We start from the raw sequence: 27,376 nt of genomic DNA, 5'->3' as shown, positions 1-27,376 counted from the left end.
TTGTAACCTGCACTGTTTGTGAAGATGAGTGCGCAACCGAGCACAAAGAAACCAAAAACGGTTCGATCTGGGTGAGGACCACTGCAGAGACGGTTGTTTTGTTCGTATGTGGAAGAAGCTGGCGGTGTGAGCACTTTTAAAAACAGAAACTGAAAGCAAAACAATAATAAAAAATGAAATAAAAATAGAAATGAATTGAAATACTTTAATGACCCTGTTCAGTGTTGGTGTAAACTCCGGTTTGCAGCAGCGATGACTCTCATTGTGCGTATTTTCCCATAAATATCGGTAAACTTGGAAGGTGGAAGAACGAGGATACGTCTCAGCTTGGGTTTGAGACCTGATCAGTGTAGGAATAAGAGTGACATCACAACACAGGATGTTGTCCAGTTCTAGATCAGCCAGAGACTCCGCCCACAAAAACTGGATCATTCACACCAGGCCTTGGAGACAGAAGGTCAGACGATCTCATCGGTGACGTTTTCTATTGATGTGATAGTGATATGTGGTGAGTATATAATCATGTGTGTGTGTGTATACGGATGTTAAATGGTATTAATACTTCATAAACACGTGTCTTTGCACCAACAAAAAGTAGAAAAATAAAATGCTTTGCGAACACGTCTCGTTTTCTTCCTCATCTTCATCATCCTTTCTGTCTCTTCTCTTCACCTTTCGTCCGTGTGCTTCATCATCAGTCTTTCATGTCTGTGGAAGATTTAAAGCTGATCTGAGTCTCTCATGCTTCCACACTTACTGCTTTTCATCTGAACAGCTTTTTAAATGTCTCTTTATAATCGTCTCTCTTCTCCTGCTCTGTGTTTGTCGTTTCTCTTTGACGCGAGTCGATCGTTCCAAGGTTTGATCCACCGCACCTTCTCTCTCTCTCTCTGCCTACTTACTAAAAGAGACAAAACACAAACAAAAAAACAACAAAAAATAAACAATACAGACGTGGTAAGAATCCGATTTTAATATTCCTTTATAGAGATAACAGCTGACTGGAAATAAATCATACATTTAAAATAAAATAGATGAGATGAAATTAGATTAGATGACATTTTTTGAAGAAGACAAAACAAGACAGTGAGTAAAAAAGGAAACAAAAAAAAAAAACAAGACAAGATTAAAAAACTCTAAATTGCTTCAGAAAATAAGATAAAAAGGAAACAAGAGTTAAGCAAAAAAAGAGAAAAAGAAAATATTTATATATAATCAAAATCAAAATAAATAAATAAAAAGTACTTTAAATGCACAAATATGAAAAGCACAAAAACAAACTGACAGGTATTTAAAATAAAAAAACTGAAATTATATTTTAAAAATAAATGACTTTTAAACAGAAATGAATAAGCAAGTGAATTCCTTGTTTATAAAGATTTGTAAGAACACAAACATAAAAAAAAAATAAAAAAAAATAAATAAAAGCAAAATAAAAAAATAAAATAAATGTATGAACTACATAAGTAAATAAAAAAATATGTAGAAAAAAAAGAAAAAGAAAAAACAAGAATCAGAAAAAGAACCCAAAAGTAAATAATAAATAAATAAAAAAGAAATAAATAACAGGAATAATACAAAAAGGAAAAAGAGAGAAAAATGGAAATGAAGGTAAGAAAAAGAAAAGAAAGAATACAGAAGGAACCAGAAAGAAAAAGGAAAACTGATAAATAAAAAAAAATAAATAAAAAGGCAAAATAAATAAAAAAGGAAAAATAACCTTTTAAAATTTTTTTTGCTTTATGCATTTTCTCCCTTTTTAGCACGTCCAATTGCCCGATTGCATCATGCTTCCTCTCCACCAATGCCGATCCCTGCTCTGATGGAGGAGAACGAAGCTAACCCACGCCCCCTCTGACACGTGGGCAGCATGCCGTAGGCATCTTATCACCTGCACTTTGACGAGTACAGTGCAGCTCAGCGTTGTGTACAGAGAGACACACCCTGAGAGCACTCTTTTCTCATCTCTGTGCAGGCGCCATCAATCAGTCGTAATTGCACCATTCATGAGAGAAAGACTTCATCCAGCTTAGTCCCGCCCATATCTGAACAACAGGCCAATCGTTGTTCATGTAGCCTCTCAGCCTCAGCCAGATACGATGTATTCGAGATCCCATCTCTGGTTCCAGCGTGTGTTTTTACCGCTGCGCCACCTGAGCGGTGGAAAAATAACCTATTTGACTGTGACATTCGAAAACCTAGGGAGCTGCCTTGCTGTCTTACTGCCTACATAGGCAGCTGCCTCAGTAGAGAGGATTCTAATAAGTCACTGACTTATAAGTCAGGTTATTCGAACGCGCTACTCAGACAGCGATTCCATCAGTTTTCACTTAGCTAACACAGTTAGCCTTTTGCCATTAAAACTAATGGGATGAGGTGGCACAACGCGCTAGCATGTCAACGAACATCTCCCTCTGTGTACCGAAAACAGTTAAATTAAATTAAATTCAATGACAAGCCCGAATTTGCAAATAAACACACTTGTGCAAGTCTATACAAATTAAAAATATATAGTAATTTATATACAGTGGTGCTTGAAAGTTTGTGAACCCTTTAGAATTTTCTATATTTCTACATAAATATGACCTAAAACATCATCAGATTTTCATACAAGTCCTAAAAGTAGATAAAGAGAACCCAGTTAAACAAATGAGACAAAAATATTGTACTTGGTCATTTATTTATTGAGGAAAATGATCCAATATTACATATTTGTGAGTGGCAAAAGTATGTGAACCTTTGCTTTCAGTATCTGGTGTGGAATTTTAGCCCATTCCTCCGTACAGAACAGCTTCAACTCTGGGATGTTGGTGGGTTTCCTCACATTAACTGCTCGCTTCAGGTCCTTCCACAACATTTCGATTGGATTAAGGTCAGGACTTTGACTTGGCCATTCCAAAACATGAACTTTATTCTTCTTTAACCATTCTTTCTAGAACGACTTGTGTGCTTAGGGTTGTTGTCTTGCTGCATGACCCATCTTCTCTTGAGATTCAGTTCATGGACAGATGCCCTGACATTTTCCTTAAGAATTCTCTGATATAATTCAGAATTCATTGTTCCATCAATGATGGCAAGCCTTCCTGGTCCAGATGCAGCAAAACAAGCCCAAACCATGGTACTACCACCACCATGTTTCACAGATGGGATAAGGTTCTTATGCTGGAATGCAGTGTTTTCCTTTCTCCAAACAGAACGCTTTTCATTTAAGCCAAAAAGTTCTATTTTGGTCTCATCCGTCCACAAAACATTCTTCCAATAGCCTTCTGGCTTGTCCACGTGATCTGTAGCAAACTGCAGACGAGCAGCAATGTTCTTTTTGGAGAGCAGTGGCTTTCTCCTTGCAACCCTGCCATGCACACCATTGTTGTTCAGTGTTCTCCTGATGGTGGACTCATGAACATTAACATTAGCCAATGTGAGAGAGGCCTTCAGTTGCTTAGAAGTTACCCTGGGGTGCTTTGTGACCTCGCCGACTATTACACGCCTTGCCCTTGGAGTGATCTTTGTTGGTCGACCACTGGGCAGGGTAACAATGGTCTTGAATTTCCTCCATTTGTACACAATCTGTCTGACTGTGGATTGGTGGAGTCCAAACTCTTTAGAGATGGTTTTGTAACCTTTTCCAGCCTGATGAGCATCAACAACTCTTTTTCTGAGGTCCTCAGAAATCTCCTTTGTTCGTGCCATGATACACTACCACAAACATGTGTTGTGAAGAGCAGACTTTGATAGATCCCTGTTCTTTAAATAAAACAGGGTGCCCACTCACACCTGATTGTCATCCCATTGATTGAAAACACCGGACTCTAATTTCACCTTCAAATTAACTGCTAATCCTAGAGGTTCACATACTTTTGCCACTCACAAATATGTAATATTGGATCATTTTCCTCAATAAATAAATGACCAAGTACAATATTTTTGTCTCATTTGTTTAACTAGGTTCTCTTTATCTACTTTTAGGACATCTGATGATGTTTTAGGTCATATTTATGCAGAAATATAAAAAATTCTAAAGGGTTCACAAAATTTCAAGCACCACTATATGTTATAAAATAACTCAGTTCGTTTCTCTGCATCTTCCCCAATTTTTTTTTTTTTTGTAAGAAAAGTTGTGCCGCACTGAATGCTGGGATTGCCTTCACCACTAAGGCAGCATCAAATGCTCCCTCGTTATTCTGTCAAAATACCAGTCGAATTTAAGGTACCTTACTAGGCAGCATTTTAAGGTATCTAAGAATTCGAACAGCCTACTTCTCGGGAGCACGCGTAGTCATATCCAGTTACCCAATTGCATTGCACTTCCTCTCTACTGATGCTGATCACTGCTGATTGTGGAGAGCGAGACTAACACATGCCCCCTCCGACACGTGTGCAGTAGCCGACTGCATCTTTTCACCTGCACTGGCCGAGTTAATATGCGGATCAGCTTTGTGTACAGAGAGCCACACCCTGATCGGCATTTTTCCTGGACTCTGTGCAGGCACCATTAATCAGCCAGCAGAGGTCATAATTCATCAGTTATGAGGTCCCTATCTGGTTCCCCACCCTGTATGAACAACAGCCAATCGTTGTTCATGTAGGCGCCCAGCCCAGCTGAATAACAGAGCTGAGTTTCAAACCAACGAGTTCAAGAATATTTTAGTCTGAACACAGATCTTGCCACAAAGCAGAAATGGAATGTATTTAATGCTCCTCCTCAATACTTTTAGTGTATGTACTTCTTAAGTCATGTGACCCAAGGCTGAACGCTTGGTTTTAACAGTCCTACATTATTATTAATCAAGCACAGACTAATTATTCCCTCCTGTAATTGTTTTTATTGAGACACCAAATCCAACCAGCTGACTTTTATATAATGTATAAACATCAAGTACTGAAATATTTAAGATTAACAAAGATAAACATCGTACAGAGTTCAAACTAAAATGATTAAATCTCTGAAGAAATGAAAGGATCCTTCTGGATAGAGAAATAATTTGTTTTAAAGAACCACAGGAAAAAGAAAAAAAGCAATTTGTTTAGAAGTGTTTCAAGTACATCTGATGATTAAACTTAAACAATGTAGATTAATAATAAAGCAAGAACCTACAAAGAGATTACATGTACATATATTGTATATGGATCTTATACATATAAAACTGTTGATAGTAGAATTATTGATAAATGCAGCATGTACATAATCTGTACCTCGATATACACATCACAACTTTTTTGCTTGTCATCTTTTTGCTTTTTAAAAAAGAGCTCTTGATAACACTTCCAATGAAGCTCAGCATTCATCATTTCACAGCAGCTTTTCAAATCTGCGCCTCAAGCTGAAGGTACCAGGCGCTTTAGTGTACTAAGTGAACATGATTTCTGAACCTTAAGTTGAAAAAAGTTGGGACGGCATGTGAAATGCTCATAAAACAAGTAGCAGTGACTTAGAAACTCAATTTGTCAATCTATTTTTTTAATATATATTTGTTTATGCACTTTCTCCCCTTTTTCTCCCTTTTTAGCACGTCCAATTGCCTGATTGCGTCATGCGTTTATTGGGTGAAACAGATGCATCTTCAGATGCAACAGATGCATCTTCTACACCTTCATCAGTGGTCACAGGACGCTGCCCACGGGCGCTGTTGGCTGGATATATTTTTGGTTGGTGGACTATTCTCAGTCCAGCAGTGACAGTGAGGTGTTTAAAAACTCCAGCAGCGCTGCTGTGTCTGATCCACTCATACCAGCACAACACACACCAACACACCACCACCATGTCAGTGTCACTGCAGTGCTGAGAATGATCCACCACCTAAATAATACCTGCTCTGTGGGGGTCCTGTGGGGGTCCTGATCATTGAAGAACAGGGTGAAAGCAGGTTAAAAAGGTATGTAGAGAAACAGATGGACTACAGTCAGTAATTGTAGAACTACAAAGTGCTTCTATATGGTAAGTCGAGCTGATAAAATGGACAGTGAGTGTAGAAACAAGGAGGTGGTTTTAATGTTATGGCTGATCAGTGTATGTGTGACTTATGCATAATATTCTGGTCTGATGGGACAAAATTTTAGATTGTTAATGGAAATTAACATACTGTGCATACTGGGTTATCTGGGCCAAGCCAGGGTCGGTCATCATGTGGGTTGTATTAGTGCCCATGGCACGAGTACCTGGCACCTTGGCTAGAACAACATTGATGCTGAAAGATTTCGACACATTCTGTAGCACACATGACTTCTTTTTTAGACATATAAAGGTGCATTTGTCACACCTCTCGCATGCTAGGCTGGCCTGCAGTCTCACATTATAAACATGTAGCGCATAGTGAAATAACAAGTACCAGAGAGGAGTTCTGTACAGTTGCACAACAAAAAGGGCAAACAATGTGTTGTTAGGTGATAGACTAGCCTGCCAGCAGTCCAGACAGCAAAGCATTTTAGTATTGCACAATTTGACTTTTTTGGCTTGTATTACAGGCATTAAATTTGTAATTATTATTTATAAATTTTTGGGCAGTGGTAAAGGTGATGGACTAGTAATCGAAAGGTTGCTGGTTCAAGCCCCACCATTGTGAGGTTACCACTATTAGGCCCTTGAGCAAGGTCCATACCCTCAATTGCTTAGACAATATACTGTAACAGTACTGTAAGTCACTTTGAAGCATCTCCTAATGCCAAAATGTAAATTTTTACAAAATGTAATGAAATACAGATCATTTAAACTTTACACATCATTGCTTTATGTTTTCATTAGCATTTCACATCCTGTCCCAACTTTTTCTGTTACTGCAGTCTGTATAAATCTGAGCTTCATGGAAAGTGCTACTGAAAGTTTCTTTGTTAAGTGAAGTAAACATGATTACCTGCAGCGCAGGACTCCTCAAAAACCCAGAGTTTATACATTTTATACATAAGAGAAAACTAGTAGACTTAATTTAGCTGCACTGATGTGCAGACTTTTTAACCGAGTCAGTATAGCAGTTAATAATATTGTATGTACAGTATTTAATAGATGTATGCCATATTCATTGTTTATATTTGTACTAAAAAAGCTAATCCGTTTTGCTGGTTTATAAGACAGTTAACAGTAACTGTACACAACTGGAATCATCTGTAAACATTAATACAGTGTTTATACATGAAGTTCAGGGCTCCATGCATAGCAGCTTTAAGCTCATCGGGATGAATAAGATACTATATATGAAAAGCTGCAATATGATGGACAGTTTTTTTAATTATATGATAAATGCATGGTGTTAAATAACCCAGAACATTTTAGCTGAGAGTAAATTGCAGAATTCACAAGGTCAGACTTTTATTTTATTAGGACTGAACCAAACTACCACTACCATACCAAAGAGTAGGTCCAATTACACAGATTAGCCCTAACATTAAAACCACCACCTTGTTTCTACACTCACTGTCCATTTTATCAGCTCCACTTATCATATAGAAGTACTTTGTAGTTCTACAATTACTGACTGTAGTCTGTCTGCTTCTCTGCATGCTTTGTTAGCCCCCTTTCATGCTGTTCTTCAATGGTCAGGACCCCCAGAGGACCACGACAGAGCAGATATTATTTGGGTGGTGGATCATTCTCAACACTGCAGTGACACTGACATGGTGGTGGTGTGTTAGTGTGTGTTGTGCTGGTATGAGTGGATCAGACACAGCAGTGCTGCTGGAGTTTTTAAAACACCTCACTGTCACTGCTGGACTAAGAATGATCCACCACCCAAATAATACCTGTTTGGTATGGACTACAGTAAGTAATTGTAGAACTACAAAGTGCTTCTATATGGTAAGTGGAGCTGATAAAATGGACAGTGAGTGTAGAAACAAGGAGGTGGTTTTAATGTTATGGCTGATCAGTGAATGTAGCATAATTATGTATTTAGGACACAATTTGGGACTGAAAATTAAAAAAAAAAAAATCTGAATAAATACATCAAGTGTCTGTTAAATAATGAAATTAATGCAGGAAAAATAAATGTAATCTTTTTTAAGGCATTAAATGTTTAGTTGACACTAAACCCTATGCTGTCACTAGTCACTGGCACATTGAATAGAACTAAATCAAATGGTAAGTCTATTTCTAAAACATTCAGCCTAACAATTTAGTTTGACACAGTTGTAGACATGGTTGATTTTAGAAAAACTGAAATAATAAATAAATATATTACTCAATAAACAGATAAAAAAAGCTCATAAATATGGTGTGGGACGCTTCTTCGATTATTCAAAATAATTAAAATGTATTGATTCCGAGAGAAAAAAAAGAAAGAAAAGAAAACTGGACCACGGCTGAGCGACGACGCTGCTGAATTATGAAAGGTTAAGTCAGACAATGTCTGCTGATGAGATAGAGCCATCGATCTATCTCTCTGTAGGAATGCTGACGAATGCACTTCGGTTCAGAGATTTTCATTATGATTATAAATAAAAGAGATGAGAGGTTTGATCTACAGTGTTTGCTAAGCATGAGCTGTAATTGTTTTTAACATCGGTCTAGCTGAACTATGTGATGGCCATGTGTGAGGCTGTGCGCAGTTTATAATGGAAATGGCCTGCAAAGGAATAGAATGGCAGAAAATAATAATAATAATAATAATAATAATAATAATAATAATAATAATAAAAAAAATAATAATAATAATAAAAATAATAATAATAACTGGGTGGCTCAGTGGGTAGCACTGTCGCCTATGCAGTATATAAAATATATTTTTTACAGGACATATAAAATCCATACCACTGTCTGACTGTTAGAAACTAACTTTTACATGATAGACCCTGAAACACACACACACACACACACACACATACATACATGCATACATACATACATACACATACAGTACAGGCCAAAAGTTTGGACACACCAGTCAAAAGTTTGGACACACCTTCTCTTCAATGTTTTTTCTTGATTATTTTTATTTTCTACATTGTAGATTAATACTGAAGACATCTAAACTATGAAGAATTATGTAGTGAACCAAAAAGTGTTAAAGAAACCAGAATATGTTTAATATTTTACCAACTCTACCTCTGCACAACCCAACTGATGGTCTCAAACACATTAAAAAAGCAACAAATTCCAGAACTTCACTCTAGACAAGGCACAAACATTCATTGAAAACCATTCCAGGTGGATACCTAATAAAGCTGGTTGAGAAAATTTCAAAGAGTGTGCAAATCTGTCATTAAAGCAAAAGATGGCTACTTTGAATAATCTAAAATATAAAACATATTCTGGTTTGTTTAACACTGTTTTGTTTACTACATAATTCCATATGTGTTCCTTCATAGTTTGGATGTCTTTAGTATTAATCTACAAGATTAAGCTACAAAAAAAATCTAGAAAATCCACAGGAATGAGAAAGTGTGTCCAAACTTTTGGCCTGTACTGTACATACATACACATACACTTATGATGGACTCTGACACACACACACACGATGGACTTTGACACACACACATACATACATGATGGACTCTGACACACACACACACATACATACAGTACCAGTCAAAAGTTTGGACACACCTTCCCTTCAATAATTTTTCTTGATTATTTTTATTTTCTACATTGTAGATTAATACTGACATTCAAATTATGAAGGAACACATATGGAATTATGTAGTGAACAAAAAAGTGTTAAACAAACCAGAATATGTTTTATATTTTACCAACTCTACCTCTGCACAACACAACTGATGGTCTCAAACACATTAAAAAAGCAAGAAATTCCAGGAATTAACTCTTGAAAAGGCACAAACGTTAATTGACAACCATTCTAGGTGGCTACCTCATGAAGCTGATTGAGAAAATGCCAAAAATGTGCAAAGCTGTCATCAGAGCAAAATATGGCTACTTTGAAGAATCTAAAATATAAAACATATTCTGGTTTGTTTAACACTTTTTGTTTACTACATAATTCCATATGTGTTCCTTCATAGTTTGGATGTCTTCAGTATTAATCTACAATGTAGAAAATTAAAAACAAAAATCAAGAAAAACCACAGGAATGAAAAAATGTGTCCAAACTTTTGACTGGTACTGTACATACATCATGGACACTGACACACACACACACACACACACACACACACATACATACATACATACATACATCATGGACACTGACACACACACACACACACACATACATACATAATGGACTCTGACACACACACACACATACATGATGGGACTCTGGCACACACACACACATACATACATGACAGACTCTGACACACACACATACATACATACATACATGATGGACACTGACACACACACACACATACATGATGGGACTCTGGCACACACACACACATACATACATGACAGACTCTGACACACACACATACAGTGTATCACAAAAGTGAGTACACCCCTCACATTTCTGCAAATATTTTATTATATCTTTTCATGGGACGACACTGTAGACATGAAACTTGGATATAACTTAGAGTAGTCAGTGTACAACTTGTATAGCAGTGTAGATTTACTGTCTTCTGAAAATAACTCAACACACAGCCATTAATGTCTAAATGGCTGGCAACATAAGTGAGTACACCCCACAGTGAACATGTCCAAATTGTGCCCAAAGTGTCAATATTTTGTGTGACCACCATTATTATCACTGCCTTAACCCTCCTGGGCATGGAATTCACCAGAGCTGCACAGGTTGCTACTGGAATCCTCTTCCACTCCTCCATGATGACGTCACGGAGCTAGTGGATGTTAGACACCTTGAACTCCTCCATCTTCCACTTGAGGATGCGCCACAGGTGCTCAATTGGGTTTAGTCCATCACCTTTACCTTCAGCTTCCTCAGCAAGGCAGTTGTCATCTTGGAGGTTGTGTTTGGGGTCGTTATCCTGTCGGAAAACTGCCATGAGGCCCAGTTTTTGAAGGGAGGGGATCATGCTCTGTTTCAGAATGTCACAGTACATGTTGGAATTCATGTTTCCCTCAATGAACTGCAGCTCCCCAGTGCCAGCAACACTCATGCAGCCCAAGACCATGATGCTACCACCACCATGCTTGACTGTAGGCAAGATACAGTTGTCTTGGTACTTCTCACCAGGGCGCCGCCACACATGCTGGACACCATCTGAGCCAAACAAGTTTATCTTGGTCTCGTCAGACCACAGGGCATTCCAGTAATCCATGTTCTTGGACTGCTTGTCTTCAGCAAACTGTTTGCTGGCTTTCTTGTGCGTCAGCTTCCTTCTGGGATGACGACCATGCAGACCGAGTTGATGCAGTGTGCGGCGTATGGTCTGAGCACTGACAGGCTGACCTCCCACGTCTTCAACCTCTGCAGCAATGCTGGCAGCACTCATGTGTCTATTTTTTAAAGCCAACCTCTGGATATGACGCCGAACACGTGGACTCAACTTCTTTGGTCGACCCTGGCGAAGCCTGTTCCGAGTGGAACCTGTCCTGGAAAACCGCTGTATGACCTTGGCCACCATGCTGTAGCTCAGTTTCAGGGTGTTAGTAATCTTCTTATAGCCCAGGCCATCTTTGTGGAGAGCAACAATTCTATTTCTCACATCCTCAGAGAGTTCTTTGCCATGAGGTGCCATGTTGAATATCCAGTGGCCAGTATGAGAGAATTGTACCCAAAACACCAAATTTAACAGCCCTGCTCCCCATTTACACCTGGGACCTTGACACATGACACCAGGGAGGGACAACGACACATTTGGGCGCAATTTGGACATGTTCACTGTGGGGTGTACTCACTTATGTTGCCAGCTATTTAGACATTAATGGCTGTGTGTTGAGTTATTTTCAGAAGACAGTAAATCTACACTGCTATACAAGCTGTACACTGACTACTCTAAGTTATATCCAAGTTTCATGTCTATAGTGTTGTCCCATGAAAAGATATAATGAAATATTTGCAGAAATGTGAGGGGTGTACTCACTTTTGTGATACACTGTACATACATACATACATGATGGACTCTAACACACACACACACACACACACACACACACTTACACGATGGACTCTGACACACACACATGATGGACACACACATGTACACACACGATGGATGGATTTATTGTACTGTTGTCTATCTGCACTATGTACTGTACTATGTTGCACCCTGGTCCTGGAGGAATGTTGTTTCATTTCAATATGTACTTGTATAGAGCTGAAATGACAATAAAGCCTTTCTTGACTCTCTTGTCACACCACCACCGTGTCAAAAGTCTCTTGACTCTTTTTGTTTGTTGCTTTAGCCAAAATTTGGAAAAGATTATCACACTTGGGTCCACTGAGGGGCACTACTCATATATGCTATAAATGCAGTCCTCGGAAATAACACGAGGAGTCCAAAACTAAATACCACTGGAGGGCAATTTAATAATGGGCAGTTGTAGCCTAGCAGTAAAGGTACTAGACTAGTAAGCAAAAGGTTGCTAATTCAAACCCCACCACTGCCAGGTTGCCACTGTTGAGTCCTTGAGCAAGGCCCTTAACCCTCAGTTGCTTAGACTGTAAGTTGCTTTGGATAAAAGCATCTGTTATATGCTGTAAATGTAAATAAAGCATTAAAGTTTTTTCTACATTCGTATTGCATCATTTTAAGGGTGATCACTTGTGCTGGCCGGGACCTATTAAAAATGATACTGTATTAGCCCTACAGGACCTTGTTAGAAAACATTACCGTGCCCCACACAGGCTAAGTAGGCATTATTATGGCTGCTAGCTTAAGCGGTTAGCCAGTTTGTCCTGCTATTATTATTTTAGTGGTGTAGAAAGGTCTGAAACGTAATTTAACCCAGTGGGTTTAAAAGATTTAGTTTATTACATAATGTGACATTTATGGCATTTAGTGGACGTTTTTCTTCCAAAGGAGACCAATGATAGCTTGGTGGTTAAGGTGCTGGACTAGTAATAAGAAGGTTGTTGGTTTAAGCTTCACCACTGCCACGCTGCCACTGTTGGGTTCCCGAGCAAGGACATTAACCCTTGACTGCTATGTTATTTAGCTTTGGGAATGCAAAATTAGCTATATTAGTTAAGCTGTATTAATTGTATAAGATAGAATATCATTAAAACCATCACAACATTAAAACCACCTCCCTGTTTCTACACTCACTGTCCATTTTATCAGCTCCACTTACCATATAGAAGCACTTTGTAGTTCTACAATTACTGACTGTAGTCCATCTGTTTCTCTTCATGCTTTGTTAGCCCCCTTTCATGCTGTTCTTTAATGACCAGGACCCCCACAGGACCACCACAGAGCAGGTATTATTTAGGTGGTGGATCATTCTCAGCACTGCAGTGACACTGACATGGTGGTGGTGTGTTAGTGTGTGTTGTGCTGGTATGAGTGGATCAGACACAGCAGCGCTGCTGGAGTTTCTAAACACCTCACTGTCTCTGCCCTGTGGGCAGCGTCCTGTGACCACTGATGAAGGTCTAGAAGATGACCAACTCAAACAGCAGCAATAGATGAGCGATCGTCTCTGACTTTACATCTACAAGGTGGACCAACTAGGTAGGAGTGTCTAATAGAGTGGACAGTGAGTGGACACGCTATTTAAACTCCAGCAGCGCTGCTGGGTCTGATCCACTCATACCAGCACAACACACACTAACACACCACCACCATGTCAGTGTCACTGCAGTGCTGAGAATCATCCACCACCTAAATAATACCTGCTCTGTGGTGGTCCTGTGGGGGTCCTGATCATTGAAGAACAGAGTGAAAGCAGGTTAAAAAGGTATGTAGAGAAACAGATGGACTACAGTCAGTAATGGAGCTGATAAAATGGACAGTGAGTGTAGAAAAAGGTGGTTTTAATGTTATGGCTGATCAATATATATATATATGTTAACTATTCCTTTAAAATTAGTATCAGATCACACATGGATCTAACGTAAGCACATCTGATTCAGACCTTCTCTTTCTACTGACCGGAGCGTCCGAAGATTTGTTGGCTCACAGATGCAGGATTTTGCTACACTGAGCACTTCAGCGCATTGATTAGGCCGTTAAGATTTAATGCCTAATTAAATCAGATGCCAAGGGACTTGTGGGAGCTGTGTGCTGTTTGGACTCCCATCAATTAACCATGTGTGTGTAGATGCTCTCCTCAGCAGATGTACAAGAGTTCCTTCTAATCAAACATCAAACCGTATTAGGTCAGCTAACACACACACACACACACACCAAAAGTCTCTAAAGTCCCTCTAGAGATGTCATCATTTATTTATTTTACTACCTGCTTTATCCTGATCATGGCTGCAGTGCATCCAGCACTACCCAGAAATAGTGGGGAACAGACTCCCAATGATTCAAACCTCAAATTTGGAGCGGCCAATCCAATTCCAACTGTCAAACTTCTCACAGAAAGAGTGGATCGAACCTGATTTGCCAGGTCCCATGTTGCTGCACCACACTAACTATTAAAAATGCTACTTGGGGCAGAATTGAAGTCATTAGTGGTGGAGCATTATAGCTACTATAATTCTCCTTCACTTCACACTAGCTTTATCAGCTTAAGGCAGTTGTAGCCTAGTGGTTAAGGTACTGGATTAGTAATCAAATGGTTGCCGGTCCAAGCCCCACCACTGCCAGGTTGCCACTGCTGGTCCCTTGAGCAAGGCCCTTAACCCTCAATTGCTTAGACTATACTGCCACAACTGTAAGTCGTTTTGGATAAAAGCAAAGCAGTTTATAAGATTTCAGGGCAGTTGTAGCCTAGTGGTTAAGGTACTGTACTAGTAATCAGAAGATTACTGGTTTAAGCCCCACCACTGCCACATTGGTGCTGTTGGGCCCAACCTTCGAATGACTAGTCAAGTATCTTATACGCTTAGCTACCCCTGCCCAACTCTTCAGCTGGTGAACAGTCTGGGGGTCTCTGCTCCACCCATTTATCCATTGTCTATAAGAGAAAAGTCTGGACTGCAGACATCTGTTTACCCACCCAAGGTTGAATCCTGCAAGTCGAGACCATGCCAACAACGCTGCTCCTGCTAGATGTGACAGAAACCTGACGTGCACCAAAAATGTCAAGAACTCATGACAGACTTTATCACAGACTGGACTGAATAATGAAGAACTCCAATTATTTTTTTGCTAGTTATAACTTTTTGTTCAATATAATTGTGTGTTTGTATGATTTGTGTTATATTTATTCATATTCATTCAAATGATCCTCCAGGCCACCCAAGGAGGATGGAGGTCCCTGCTGAGTCTGGTTTCTCTCAAGGTTTCTTCCTGTATTTTTATTTTTTAATGCATTTTCTCCCTTTTTCTCCTGACTTGTTAGCGCGTCCAATTTTTTACCCAATTGCGTTATGCTTCCTCTCTACTTTGAGGGGAGGGGAGCAAACTGACACACGCCCCCTCCGATACGTGTGCAGTAGCCGACTGCATCTTTTCACCTGCACGTGGCGAGTTCACATGCGGATCAGCTTTGTGTAAGGAGAGACACACCCTGATCAGCATTATTCCTCGACTCTGTGCAGGCGCAATCAACCAGCCAGCAGAGGTCGTAATTGCACCAGTTATGAGGTTCCTATCTGGCTCCCTTACCTGAATGAACAACAGCCAAATGTTATTTATGTAGGTGCCCAGCCCAGTCAGATGGCAGAGCTGAGATTCGATACGATGTATTCGTATTTTACCGCTGCGCCACCTGAGCAGTTTCTTCCTGTAATTTAAAGAGAGTTTTTCCTCCCCACTGTCGCCCTCGGCTTGCTCAACAGGGGTTTTTGGTCTGTTGGTCCTTTGATTCTTTAAAGCTGCTTTAAGACGATGTCCATTGTAAAAAGCGCTATATAAATAAATTTGACTTGACTTGACTTGATATGGGTATTCAGTTTTGTTTTTCGGCCTTACCATTTCAGCTTAGAGATTTCTCTGGATTCTCAAAATCTTTTGACAATGTTATGGACTGTAGATGGTGAAACCTAAATTCTGTGCAGTTATCTCCACAGTGTGGAGAACTATTGTTCGTAAATAGATTTTTTAGCAAAGTGGTCAACCTCTTTCAGTTTCTTAATCACCGTGTTCTGTTTTTTACTTGCGTTTTTTCTACTTTTGGAAAGAAGACTAAACCTTAATGTTTTGTCTGAGAAAGAATAAATTATAAAAATGTGAAACATTCAAATATATAAAATATTTTGCAATATAATAACACTGAGACTGTGATTAAAAATGCTGAATAAAAAATAAATAAAAATAATAGATATGATGACAAGAACTGCCTGCTTTGGAAATGCATGTATAATCTGGCAATATGACATCAGATACTGTGATATAATTACATAAAAACACTTAGATTTGGGTTTAAATGATAAGACTGAATGTTATACATAATACAATAAAAGTGACAGAAACCAGTTTCATTTGCTTGTGTTAATACACCGATCAGGCATAACATTATGATCACCTTCCTAATATTGTGTTGGCCCCCTATTGCTGCCAAAACAGCCCTGTAACTGTGATGCTCTGTGTATTCTGACACCTTTCTATCAGAACCAGCATTAACTTCTTCAGCAGTTTGAGCTACAGTAGCTCGTCTTTTGGATCGGACCACACGGGCCAGCCTTCTCTCCCCACGTGCATCAGTGAGCCTTGGCCGCCCATGACCCTGTCGCCGGTTATTACTGTTCCTTTGATGGACCACTTTTAATAGATACTGACCACTGCAGACCGGGAACACCCCACAAGAGCTGCAGTTTTGGAGATGCTCTGACCCAGTCGTCTAGCCATCACAATCTGGCCCTTGTCAAACTCACTCAAATCCTTACGCCACATCAACTTTGAGTAAAAATTTTTCACTTGCTGCCTAATATACCCCACCTACTAACAGGTGCCGTGATGAAGAGATAATCAGTGTTATTCACTTCACCTGTCAGTGCTCATAATGTTATGCCTGGTCGGTGTATTTCAGCATCATGTCAGTCCAAAACCATCCAGTGACAACATAGTGACATCACTATTGAGCCCAACACACACACACACAGACACGTGGAGGGCCGGTGTGTGTTGGGGCGGTGCATTTGCGGTGTCGTGGAGGAGCCCGCAGTTGCTTTAGTAAAGTGGTGTTGGTGATTTATCTTGCTTTAGTAGGGCGTGAAGCGACTGTACGCTCCTCTGCACAGGCTAGCCTGCAACATCAAAGATGAAAAACAAAAAAAAGAGGGGGCAGTCAGAGCGATGGAGGCGGACGTGCCCTTCCTCCTCCCTCACTTCACTCGTTTCCTTCTGTTTGAGCAGGTTTAGGAGCCGCAAAATTATATGTTTTTTTATTATAGACCATAAATACATGGTGTGTGTGTGTGTTACATTTATTTTAATCTTAGATGCACTGGATAGTTTATTTTATTTATTTATTATACATTATTAATGTATGTATTTATTAAGAACAGACTCAGTAAGTCTGTTCTGTAGTTTCTCTATCTGAATCAACATTAAAGGCATCATAATCATGGCAAAAACACTCATATATACAGTTATTTAAAAAAGTATTCACACCCCAACCTGTTTTCTATTTTACTTCCACTGCTATATGGACAAAAGTATTGGGACACTTCTTCTAATTTATAAATGAATGTGTTTTATCAAGGGCGACACGGTGGCTCGGTGGGTAGCACTGTCGCCTCACAGCAAGAAGGTCCTGGGTTCGATCCCCAGGTGGGTTCTTTATGTTCGGAGTTTACATGTTCTCCCCATGTCTGTGTGGGTTTCCTCACACAGTCCAAAAACATGCAGTCAGGTTAATTGGAGACACTGAATTGCCCTATGGGTGAATGGGTGTGTGTGTGTGTGTGTGTCTGCCCTGCGATGGACAGGGTGTTACTGTGTGCCTTGCGCCCATTGAAAAGCTGGGATAGGCTCCAGCACCGTCCCGTGACTTGGATAAGGGGTTAAGAAAGTGAGTGAGTGTTTCAACAACAATAATTGCTAACGGGTGTAATAAGTCAATTATATAAAGGAAATGACATGCTTCCAACTTTAGGGAAGGCCCTTTCCTGTTCCAGCATGACTGCTCTATAAAAACATAAAGAAAACTGCACAGAGACCCTGACCTCAGCACCACTCAACAGATTTGGAATAAACTGGAACATCATCCTATACTGGAAGTGCTTAACTGCAGTCTTTAATGGTGCCTGCACAGAGATGAGGGATAATGGGGGATCATGGTGCGTGATTGTAGGGCAGTTGTGGCCTAGCGGTTAGGGATTTGTTTATTATTAAGATTTTAACGTCATGTTTTACACTTTGGTTACGTTCATGACAGGAACGCTAGTTAACGCTAGTTACACGCTAGCGCTAGTTACACAAGATTCATCAGTTCAAGTTTTAATGTCAAACACAATCATGGACAATTTTGTATTTCCAGTTCACCTCACTTGCACGTCTTTGGACTGTGGGAGGAAACCGGAGCTCCCGGAGGAAACCCACACAGACACTGGGAATCGAACCCAGGACCTTCTTGCTGTGAGGCAACAGTGATACCCACTTAGCCACCGTGCCGCCCAGCGGTTAAGGTACTGGACTAGTAATCAAGAGGTCTCTGGTCACCGCTCAGGTGGCGCAGCGGTAAAAACACATGCTGGAACCAGAGCGGGGATCTCGAATACATTGTATCGAATCTCAGCTCTGCCTGCCGGCTAAGGCTGAGCGGCCACATGAACAACGATTGGCCTGTTGTTTAGATTTGGGCGGGACTAAGCCGGATGGGGTCTCTCAGGGTATCTCTCTCCATACACAACGCTGAGCTGCACTGCACTCGTCAAAGTGTAGGTGATAAGATGCATACGGCTGCTGCCCACGTGTCGGAGGGGGCGTGGGTTAGCTTTGTTCTCCTCAATCAGAGCAGGGATCGGCATTGGTGGAGAGGAAGCATGATGCAATGGGGCAATTGGACACGCTAAAAAGGGAGAGAAAGGGGAGAAAATGCATAAACAAACAAACAAAAAAAGGTCTCTGGTCAACCACCAGGTTGCCACTGTTAGGCTTTTAAGCAAGGCCCTTAACCCTCAATTGCTTAGATAATATACTGTTACAGTACTTTAAGTCACTTGGATTAAAGCATCTTTTAAATGGCAGAAATGTAATGTAAATGTGACTCTCTGTGCGCGATTCAGATCTATATATGAACTCGCCTAGTGTCAAAGTGAGCATGTGATGGTCTCAGTCAGAGAGGGAGGGAGCGTAAAATGCGATTGGGTAATTGGACACGGCTAGATTGTAAGACAAATATTTATTTATGAATTAATTATTATTATTATTATCATCATATAGTAACACAATGAAATCAATCCTGCATATAGACTATTCAATGTATTGATAATTGATTTACAATGTGTAAATAATAATAGCTAAGTGGGTGAATAAATTTTTAATGCACTGTATACACACACACACACAGCCTTAGAGATTGTTTTGTCATTTTTGGGCCAACTATTGTATATAAATATTTGACTATATCATTAAAAAGACGCTCGTAGAAGGAAATTTGAAGGGGAGGAGAAGGAAAGGAGTCAAAAGATTCCAGCAAATGTGAATTTAACAGTAAAGTGTTTAAATTAATGAAAGCTTTTAGCTAGCAGATGCGCTGTGGGCAAAAATTTGAAAAAAAGTCGTCCAATCCACTCGAACTGGTTTGCTTCTCATCAGTTAAAGGGGAACAGTCACGATTGGCTTTTTTTTTAATGCATATTCTCCCTATTTTTCTCCCGATTTAGCGCACTTAATTTTGTCTTCTGCTGCTGAGAGACACCAGATTGCATCCGAGGAGAGCACGTCGCTGTACATGCCTCTTCCGACACGTGTATAGCATTCTGCACAGGCATCTCTTCCGCCAATCAGGGTCCTTACACAGCGTATGAAGACCCACCCACCCACCCACACATAGTCCGGCCCCCACCCTGCAGATACGGTGGCCAATTATGCCCGCTAGGCCACCTGGGCGCCACGATTAACTTCTTATTAACATAGAACTCTTAAATGGCAAAGACACCATGATATTAGTGGAAAAAGCCAGAAAAACTGATCCAATGACGTCATTAGATTCAGATTCTGTTCTGCATAACTACAATACAATACAATTGGTCTTTTTTCCACATAAATACACTGTATGTGGACACCTCTTCTAATGATTGATTGCACACCCATCGGTGACAAGTGTTTTGGGAAAGCATTTTATACCCCTTCAGGTCTATAAGACATGATTTGGTGTGGAGGACCTCCAGTGGCCTGCACATGTCCCTCACTTCAACCCTACTAAACACCTTAGAGACAAACTGGAATGTCGATTACGATCCAGGCCTTCTTATCCAATGCCAATGCCACCCACCCCCAATGAACTGGTAATGGTCTGTGGGTCCTTTATTAGCGGCCGCACAGAAAGCAGTTTTCACCGCTCATATTTCGGGTGTTATAGTCTCATATCACCACTAGGCGGAAGCAGCATCTCGTCGTAGTGAAAAAAAGCTCATTTTAAATAATTCGTGAGCAGTATAATTAAATCCTCTTCCCCACCGGTTCGTGGTGCGAAAAAAGGTTGGGGACCGCTGACCTAACACATTCGAGGCTGTGATAGCTGCATTGGAGAGCAACTCCATGTTATGCTTATTGCTTTGAAATGACATGCCCAACAAGGTCACGCTTAGGTGTCCGCATACTTTTGGCCTGCAGTTGCACAGCTTATCCAAATAAAAAATAAAAAAGTCAACTGTGATCGTTCCCTCATCAAAAAACTGACGTCACTTATTTATCCGTCTGTTAGTTTCATACGTTTGTTCGCTGCATTCATGCTAATCTGTGGATTAGAGTCTCCTCACTCCAAAAAAAGTGACCGCCCATTGTTTTCCATCTTTGATGTTGCTTTGAAGATGATTCTCCTTCTATCTGACATTTGTTTGTAATTAGATCTTCAGTGTAAAGCGATTTTTTGTGAACACGCTGCACACGCTAGCTAAAAACAGACATTAACTCGACAACATTAGCAAGACATGAGTACTTTCATTCCATTTAGACAGTAGGTACCTCTACAGTTTTTGGCAGCTTTAAAAATAAAGACAGTCCTGGGATTTGAATCATTTCTGCATCTGTTCTTTTTCTGTGACTACGCAACTGGAACAAATTTTTTTGTAATCTACAACAGGGTTTTTCAAGTGACCCACATTTTGTCCATTTTTTATGCCATCCAGGCAATGCATCTTACTCTCTCTACAGCAGGGGTCACCAACCCGGAGCCCGCGGGCACCTGGTCGCCCACAGGGACCACATGAGTCACCCGCAGGGCATGTTCCAAAATAGCACTAATACCTATAGAGCTCCGTCTAAAAATTTTATTTGTTTTGCTGTTCTTTTTGAATCAACAACACTTGCATTGATGTAGGGGGGCGGGTGCTGGAGCCTATCCCAGCTTTTCAATGGGCGCAAGGCACACAGTAACACCCTGGACGGGGCGCCAGTCCATTGCAGGGCAGACACACATACACACACACACCCCACCTATCTCCTATAGGGCAATTCAGTGCCTCCAGTTAACCTGACTGCATGTTTTTGAGGAAGGGAACCCACACAGACACGGGGAGAACATGCAAACTCCACACAGAAAGGACCCGGACCGCCCCGCCTGGGGATAGAACCCAGGACCTTCTTGCTGTGAGGCGACAGTGCTACCCACCGAGCCACCGTGCCGCCCTGACCACAATCAGGTCCGCCATAAATTACAAGATGCTGGAACATCGTCCACAGTTAAGCAAGCTTTAAATCATGCAGTGCAAAAGGCTTCAGATTGACACATCAGAAAGATGCTTGGGTGAGAAAATGTGGAGGTTTTAAACCCAACAGCACTGTACCTACTATCAATCATATCGGTGATAGTATTATACTTAAGAGCTGTTAAACTGTAGAAGAACAGTAGAAGTGACGAGTTGCAGAACATGGACAGAACATGGACAGACATTAAGCTTTTGACCTTAAATTCACAAGTATGCATGGACTGTCCCGAAAAGTCAGGTGTGTTCTAAAAAAACCAAACAATTTGGTTGGACTCAACTAATTCTGTCAAGTAGAGAGGTCAAAGAGTTGTTCCGTCAGCTTGTTTGAGGCTCTCGAAAGCGAGCAGAGATTAGAAGAGATGAGAAACATACAGTGTATCACAAAAGTGAGTACACCCCTCACATTTCTGCAGATATTTAAGTATATCTTTTCATGGGACAACACTGACAAAATGACACTTTGACACAATGAAAAGTAGTCTGTGTGCAGCTTATATAACAGTGTAAATTTATTCTTCCCTCAAAATAACTCAATATACAGCCATTAATGTCTAAACCACCGGCAACAAAAGTGAGTACACCCCTAAGAGACTACACCCCTAAATGTCCAAATTGAGCACTGCTTGTCATTTTCCCTCCAAAATGTCATGTGATTTGTTAGTGTTACTAGGTCTCAGGTGTGCATAGGGAGCAGGTGTGTTCAATTTAGTAGTACAGCTCTCACACTCTCTCATACTGGTCACTGAAAGTTCCAACATGGCACCTCATGGCAAAGAACTCCCTGAGGATCTTAAAAGACAAATTGTTGCGCTACATGAAGATGGCCAAGGCTACAAGAAGATTGCCAACATCCTGAAACTGAGCTGCAGCACAGTGGCCAAGATCATCCAGCGTTTTAAAAGAGCAGGGTCCACTCAGAACAGACCTCGCGTTGGTCGTCCAAAGAAGCTGAGTGCACGTGCTCAGCGTCACATCCAACTGCTGTCTTTGAAAGATAGGCGCAGGAGTGCTGTCAGCATTGCTGCAGATATTGAAAAGGTGGGGGGTCAGCCTGTCAGTGCTCAGACCATACGCCGCACACTACATCAAATTGGTCTGCATGGCTGTCACCCCAGAAGGAAGCCTCTTCTGAAGTCTCTACACAAGAAAGCCCGCAAACAGTTTGCTGAAGACATGTCAACAAAGGACATGGATTACTGGAACCATGTCCTATGGTCTGATGAGACCAAGATTAATTTGTTTGGTTCAGATGGTCTCAAGCATGTGTGGCGGCAATCAGGTGAGGAGTACAAAGATAAGTGTGTCATGCCTACAGTCAAGCATGGTGGTGGGAATGCCATGGTCTGGGGCTGCATGAGTGCAGCAGGTGTTGGGGAGTTACATTTCATTGAGGGACACATGAACTCCAATATGTACTGTGAAATACTGAGCAGAGCATGATCCCCTCCCTCCGGAAACTGGGTCGCAGGGCAGTGTTCCAGCATGATAATGACCCCAAACACACCTCTAAGACGACCACTGCTTTATTGAAGAGGCTGAGGGTAAAGGTGATGGACTGGCCAAGCATGTCTCCAGACCTAAACCCAATAGAACATCTTTGGGGCATCCTCAAGCGGAAGGTGGAGGAGCGCAAAGTCTCGAATATCCGCCAGCTCCGTGATGTCGTCATGGAGGAGTGGAAAAGCATTCCAGTGGCAACCTGTGAAGCTCTGGTAAACTCCATGCCCAGGAAAGTTAAGGCAGTTCTGGGAAATAATGGTGGCCACACAAAATATTGACACTTCAGGAACTTTCACTAAGGGGTGTACTCACTTTTGTTGCTGGTGGTTTAGACATTAATGGCTGTATATTGAGTTATTTTGAGGGAAGAATAAATTTACACTGTTATATAAGCTGCACACAGACTACTTTTCATTGTGTCAAAGTGTCATTTTGTCAGTGTTGTCCCATGAAAAGATATACTTAAATATCTGCAGAAATGTGAGGGGTGTACTCACTTTTGTGATACACTGTATATACCCAACCTCTTGATGCATGCTTAATAATCCAAGTACACAAATCCACAAAGTTGGATCAGTTCATTCGGACACAAGTTTGTTGTAGAGAAACGTTTCGCCACTCATCCAAGTGACTTCTTCAGTCTGAGCTGGTGGTGAATACTTCTATGTTGATCTTCAACATATAACATTTTACACTCACCTGCAAGCCAGCGGCCACTCATTTCATGATGACGATGTGCAGATCCTTGACAAGGAGGAACACTGGTTTGAACGAGGAGTCAAAGAGGCCGTCTATGTGAAGAGGGAACGACCATCCCTGAACTGGGGAGGGGGCCTGAGAGTACATCTCTCACCATCTTACAATGCCGTAATAGGAGCTTTACCCCAATCATGTGTGAAAGGCACACATGGCCATTGTAATTAATGTTCATTGTGATTTGCATATGGACCTGATCACCGGTTCCATTGTTATGCAAATCGGCTGCATATAAGGTTGGGGTATCCACCACCAGCTCAGACTGAAGAGGTCACTTGGATGAGTGATGAAACGTATCTCTACAACAAACTTGTGTCCAGATGAACTGATTCAACTTTGTGGAATATATACCCAACTGTGTTCCAAGACTGTCGTGGCTCACATGCCTTCAATTACTTCACCATGGTTTGGTTTAGAGTTGGATGTGATCTTAAAACAAAGCTGTGTGTTTAAAAAAAAAAACACTCGTGTTGGGTTTTGCTGCATTGCAATGAGATTTACGTGAGTGCTGAAGTTCTAGATCCATTAGAGGGCGATAGAGACAAAGTAACCCACAATTCTATAGTTCACAAGCTTGGGACCGGCACTACAATGTACTGGCTTATGCATCCTAGCGGCCGGGTACCTATAGGACAATTCAGTGTCTCCAATTAGCCTGGCTGCATGTTTTTGGACTGTGGGGGGAAACCGGAGCACCTGGAGTAAACCCACACAGACACGGGGAGAACATGCACACAGCTCCACACAGAAAGGACCCGGACCGACCCACCTGGGGATCGAACCCAGGACCTTCTTGCTGTGAGGCCACAGTGCTACTCACTTAGCCACCGTGCACTGTTCTTTATATATTTCTTTACTGATTTTACTGTTTTTTGTGGCATTTTACCACCTAAACAATGTAAACAAGGATACGCTTGGCATAAATGGGTGCAGTCAAACCAGCCCTATTTAAATGGGCGCAGAAACGTCATCAGGTATAGCCAATAAACACTAATGAGGACAAAACAAGACAGTTCCAATTATTTAGTCACAAGAAAAAGGACATTTGACCTGAATGCCATTTTTAATATTGTATTTGAACTGTTAATTTAAATACCTGTAATGCACCAAGTGTCTGACGGTCAATATCAGGGACCCTGATAGTCAGAGTATTAATCCAAAAACAGTGCCCAGTTGGTGCGTTTCAAATGGCCGAACCTTTTAACCCTACAGAGTTGCCAGTGTGGAGGGTGTAGTGTTTACAGCATGTACGGTAAAGTTATAGTCTCTCAGAATGGACAGCAGCCTGTTTGTGTGTGTGTGTGTGTGTGTGTGTGTATGTTTGCATGCATTAAGCAGGAACTCACCATGGTGCCCACGGTATAGGCGGTGGCCGGGCTGATCGTGTGGGTGTACGGGTCTGCCGTTGCATAGACTCTTCCATAGCTGAACACAAGAACACACCAAGACGTTACCATAGAGGTACCACCCACTGTTTATTGTTTAAACTTAAATCCATTCACTGGTAGCTTAATGGATAGGGTACTGGACTAGTAATCAGAAGGTTGCGGGTTCAAGCCCTGATGTAGCCAGGTTGCCATTGTTGGTCCCCTGAGCAAGGTCCTTAATCCTCAACTGCTTGGATTGAAGTCTCTATGTATAAAAGGTTCAGTCACCAGTAGTTTATTCACTCCTGGGAGTCGAGTCAGCGACTCTTCTTTTGATATTCTACAGACACAGTGATGTCATTGGTTCAGTTACCTAACAGAACATTACGAATGTTTTCTGATATTAAAAATAGCAAAATTTTATGCATTTTCTCCCATTTTTCTTCCAATTTAGCATAGTCAATCTATCTTCCGCTGCTGGAGATCCCTAACTGCATTCAAAGAGGGTATATTGCTGCTCTCGCCTCCTCGGACCCCTTTTTTTCACCCACGCACTCTGCACAGACGCCTCTATCTGCTAATCAGGGTCCCTACACAGTGCTTGAAGACCCCACCCACTTAGTCCGGTCATCCCACCCACTTAGTCCGGTCATCCCACCCACTTAGTCCAGTCATCTCACCCAGCAGACACGGTGGCCTATTATTGTCTGCTGCAGGCACTGCCAACTGATTCGAACCAGAGTGTTCAGAATCTCAGCACTGGTGTGCTAGTGGAGTATCCCGCTGCACCACCTGGGTGCCTCAGAAATAGCCAAATTTGACATGAATGAATGTATAGTACTGTATAAGGTCAAAAGTATTGAGACGCCTGACTATGAGCTTGTTGGACATCCCATTCCAAAACCATCAACCATGTTTAGTCAATAAAGTCAGTGAGGTCAGGCACTGATGTTGGATGAGAAGCTCTGGCTCACAAGCCAAGTTTAATTCATCCAAAAGTGATGAGCTGGGTTGAGACTGGGGCTCTGGGTAGGCGACTGAAGTTTCTTTGTACACAACTAGTCAAACCATGTCATTATAAACCATAAACCATATAAAACCTCTCTGACTCTGACTGACTCTGATTTTATACATGTTAGCAATGGAAGAACTAAATGTACTCATTAGCACGGGCGTCCACATACTTTTGTTCACACAGTGTAAATAATGTATTATTTCTTTTTTAAAATCACTGCCTGTTTCAAACCATTTTTTTGTGTATTTTGCTGCACAGCAGGACAAAATGTGTCTTTTTTCATTTATTTATTTATAATAGTTCCCTTCATCCTTTATTTATTCCTGCTTTTTAACTCCTCTCTTCTCTCTGGCATTACAAATGGAGCAGGTCTGCAGGGAGCAGATAAGCCAGACCTGGTCTAGGGCGCGGGGCACCGAGTCAAGCAGGAAAAAAATATATATACAGAAAGAGAAAAAGAAAAGGAGGAATTAACTCTTTACACATGCTTATAACAGTTCAAAACACCAATACATGATAACGTTATATTTGCAGGGTTATTCATCTCTGTAAATGACATTTATGACTTTAATTAAAACTGATCCAGATCCTCAGATTACATTCCCAGGTTAAAGCTGTTAGGGTAAAATCCCTGGATTTAGATCGCTGGGGTAATTTCCTAGATTAGAGCTGCATTCCTGATCTTGAGGGTGCTCAAATGGTCGCAGTGATCTATTACGTCAGCCCACCATCGCTTTGATCCGGGTTAGAACGGCATCTGACGGCTGGGCGTCTACACCGACATGACTGCCTGTGATGAACTGCCGCCCTGTCCAGAGTATTCCTGCCTTGCGCTCAGTGTTTTCTGGGTATCCAGACCTACTGCAGTTAGTGAAAATGAAATGAAAATCGGCAAAGATTTCTCAGGCTAAAATCCATTAGTTTTTAAGCTAAATTCCCAATTTTACGTCTCTGGACGAGGG

General features: G+C 41.1%; 1 protein-coding gene across 2 annotated transcripts in view; it reads right to left on the bottom strand.

The window, feature by feature from the left end:
* Window positions 1-737: 737 nt before the first annotated feature.
* Window positions 738-27,376, bottom strand: part of LOC134334430 (RNA binding protein fox-1 homolog 3-like) — a 177,951-nt gene continuing 151,312 nt past the window's right edge. For both annotated transcript variants that reach the window (XM_063016747.1, XM_063016741.1), the window contains exons 11-12: window positions 25,379-25,457; window positions 738-901 (exon numbers count right to left, since the gene is read on the bottom strand). In XM_063016747.1, coding sequence (XP_062872817.1) covers window positions 899-901; window positions 25,379-25,457 — 82 coding nt within the window. In that variant the 3' untranslated portion in view covers window positions 738-898. The remainder of the gene's footprint in view (window positions 902-25,378; window positions 25,458-27,376) is intronic.

The sequence above is a fragment of the Trichomycterus rosablanca genome, chromosome 2 (assembly GCF_030014385.1).
Source record: "Trichomycterus rosablanca isolate fTriRos1 chromosome 2, fTriRos1.hap1, whole genome shotgun sequence".
NCBI lineage: Eukaryota > Metazoa > Chordata > Actinopteri > Siluriformes > Trichomycteridae > Trichomycterus > Trichomycterus rosablanca.
The sequence above is the reverse complement of the archived record's forward strand: the minus strand, read 5'-3'. Positions and strand labels throughout refer to the sequence as shown.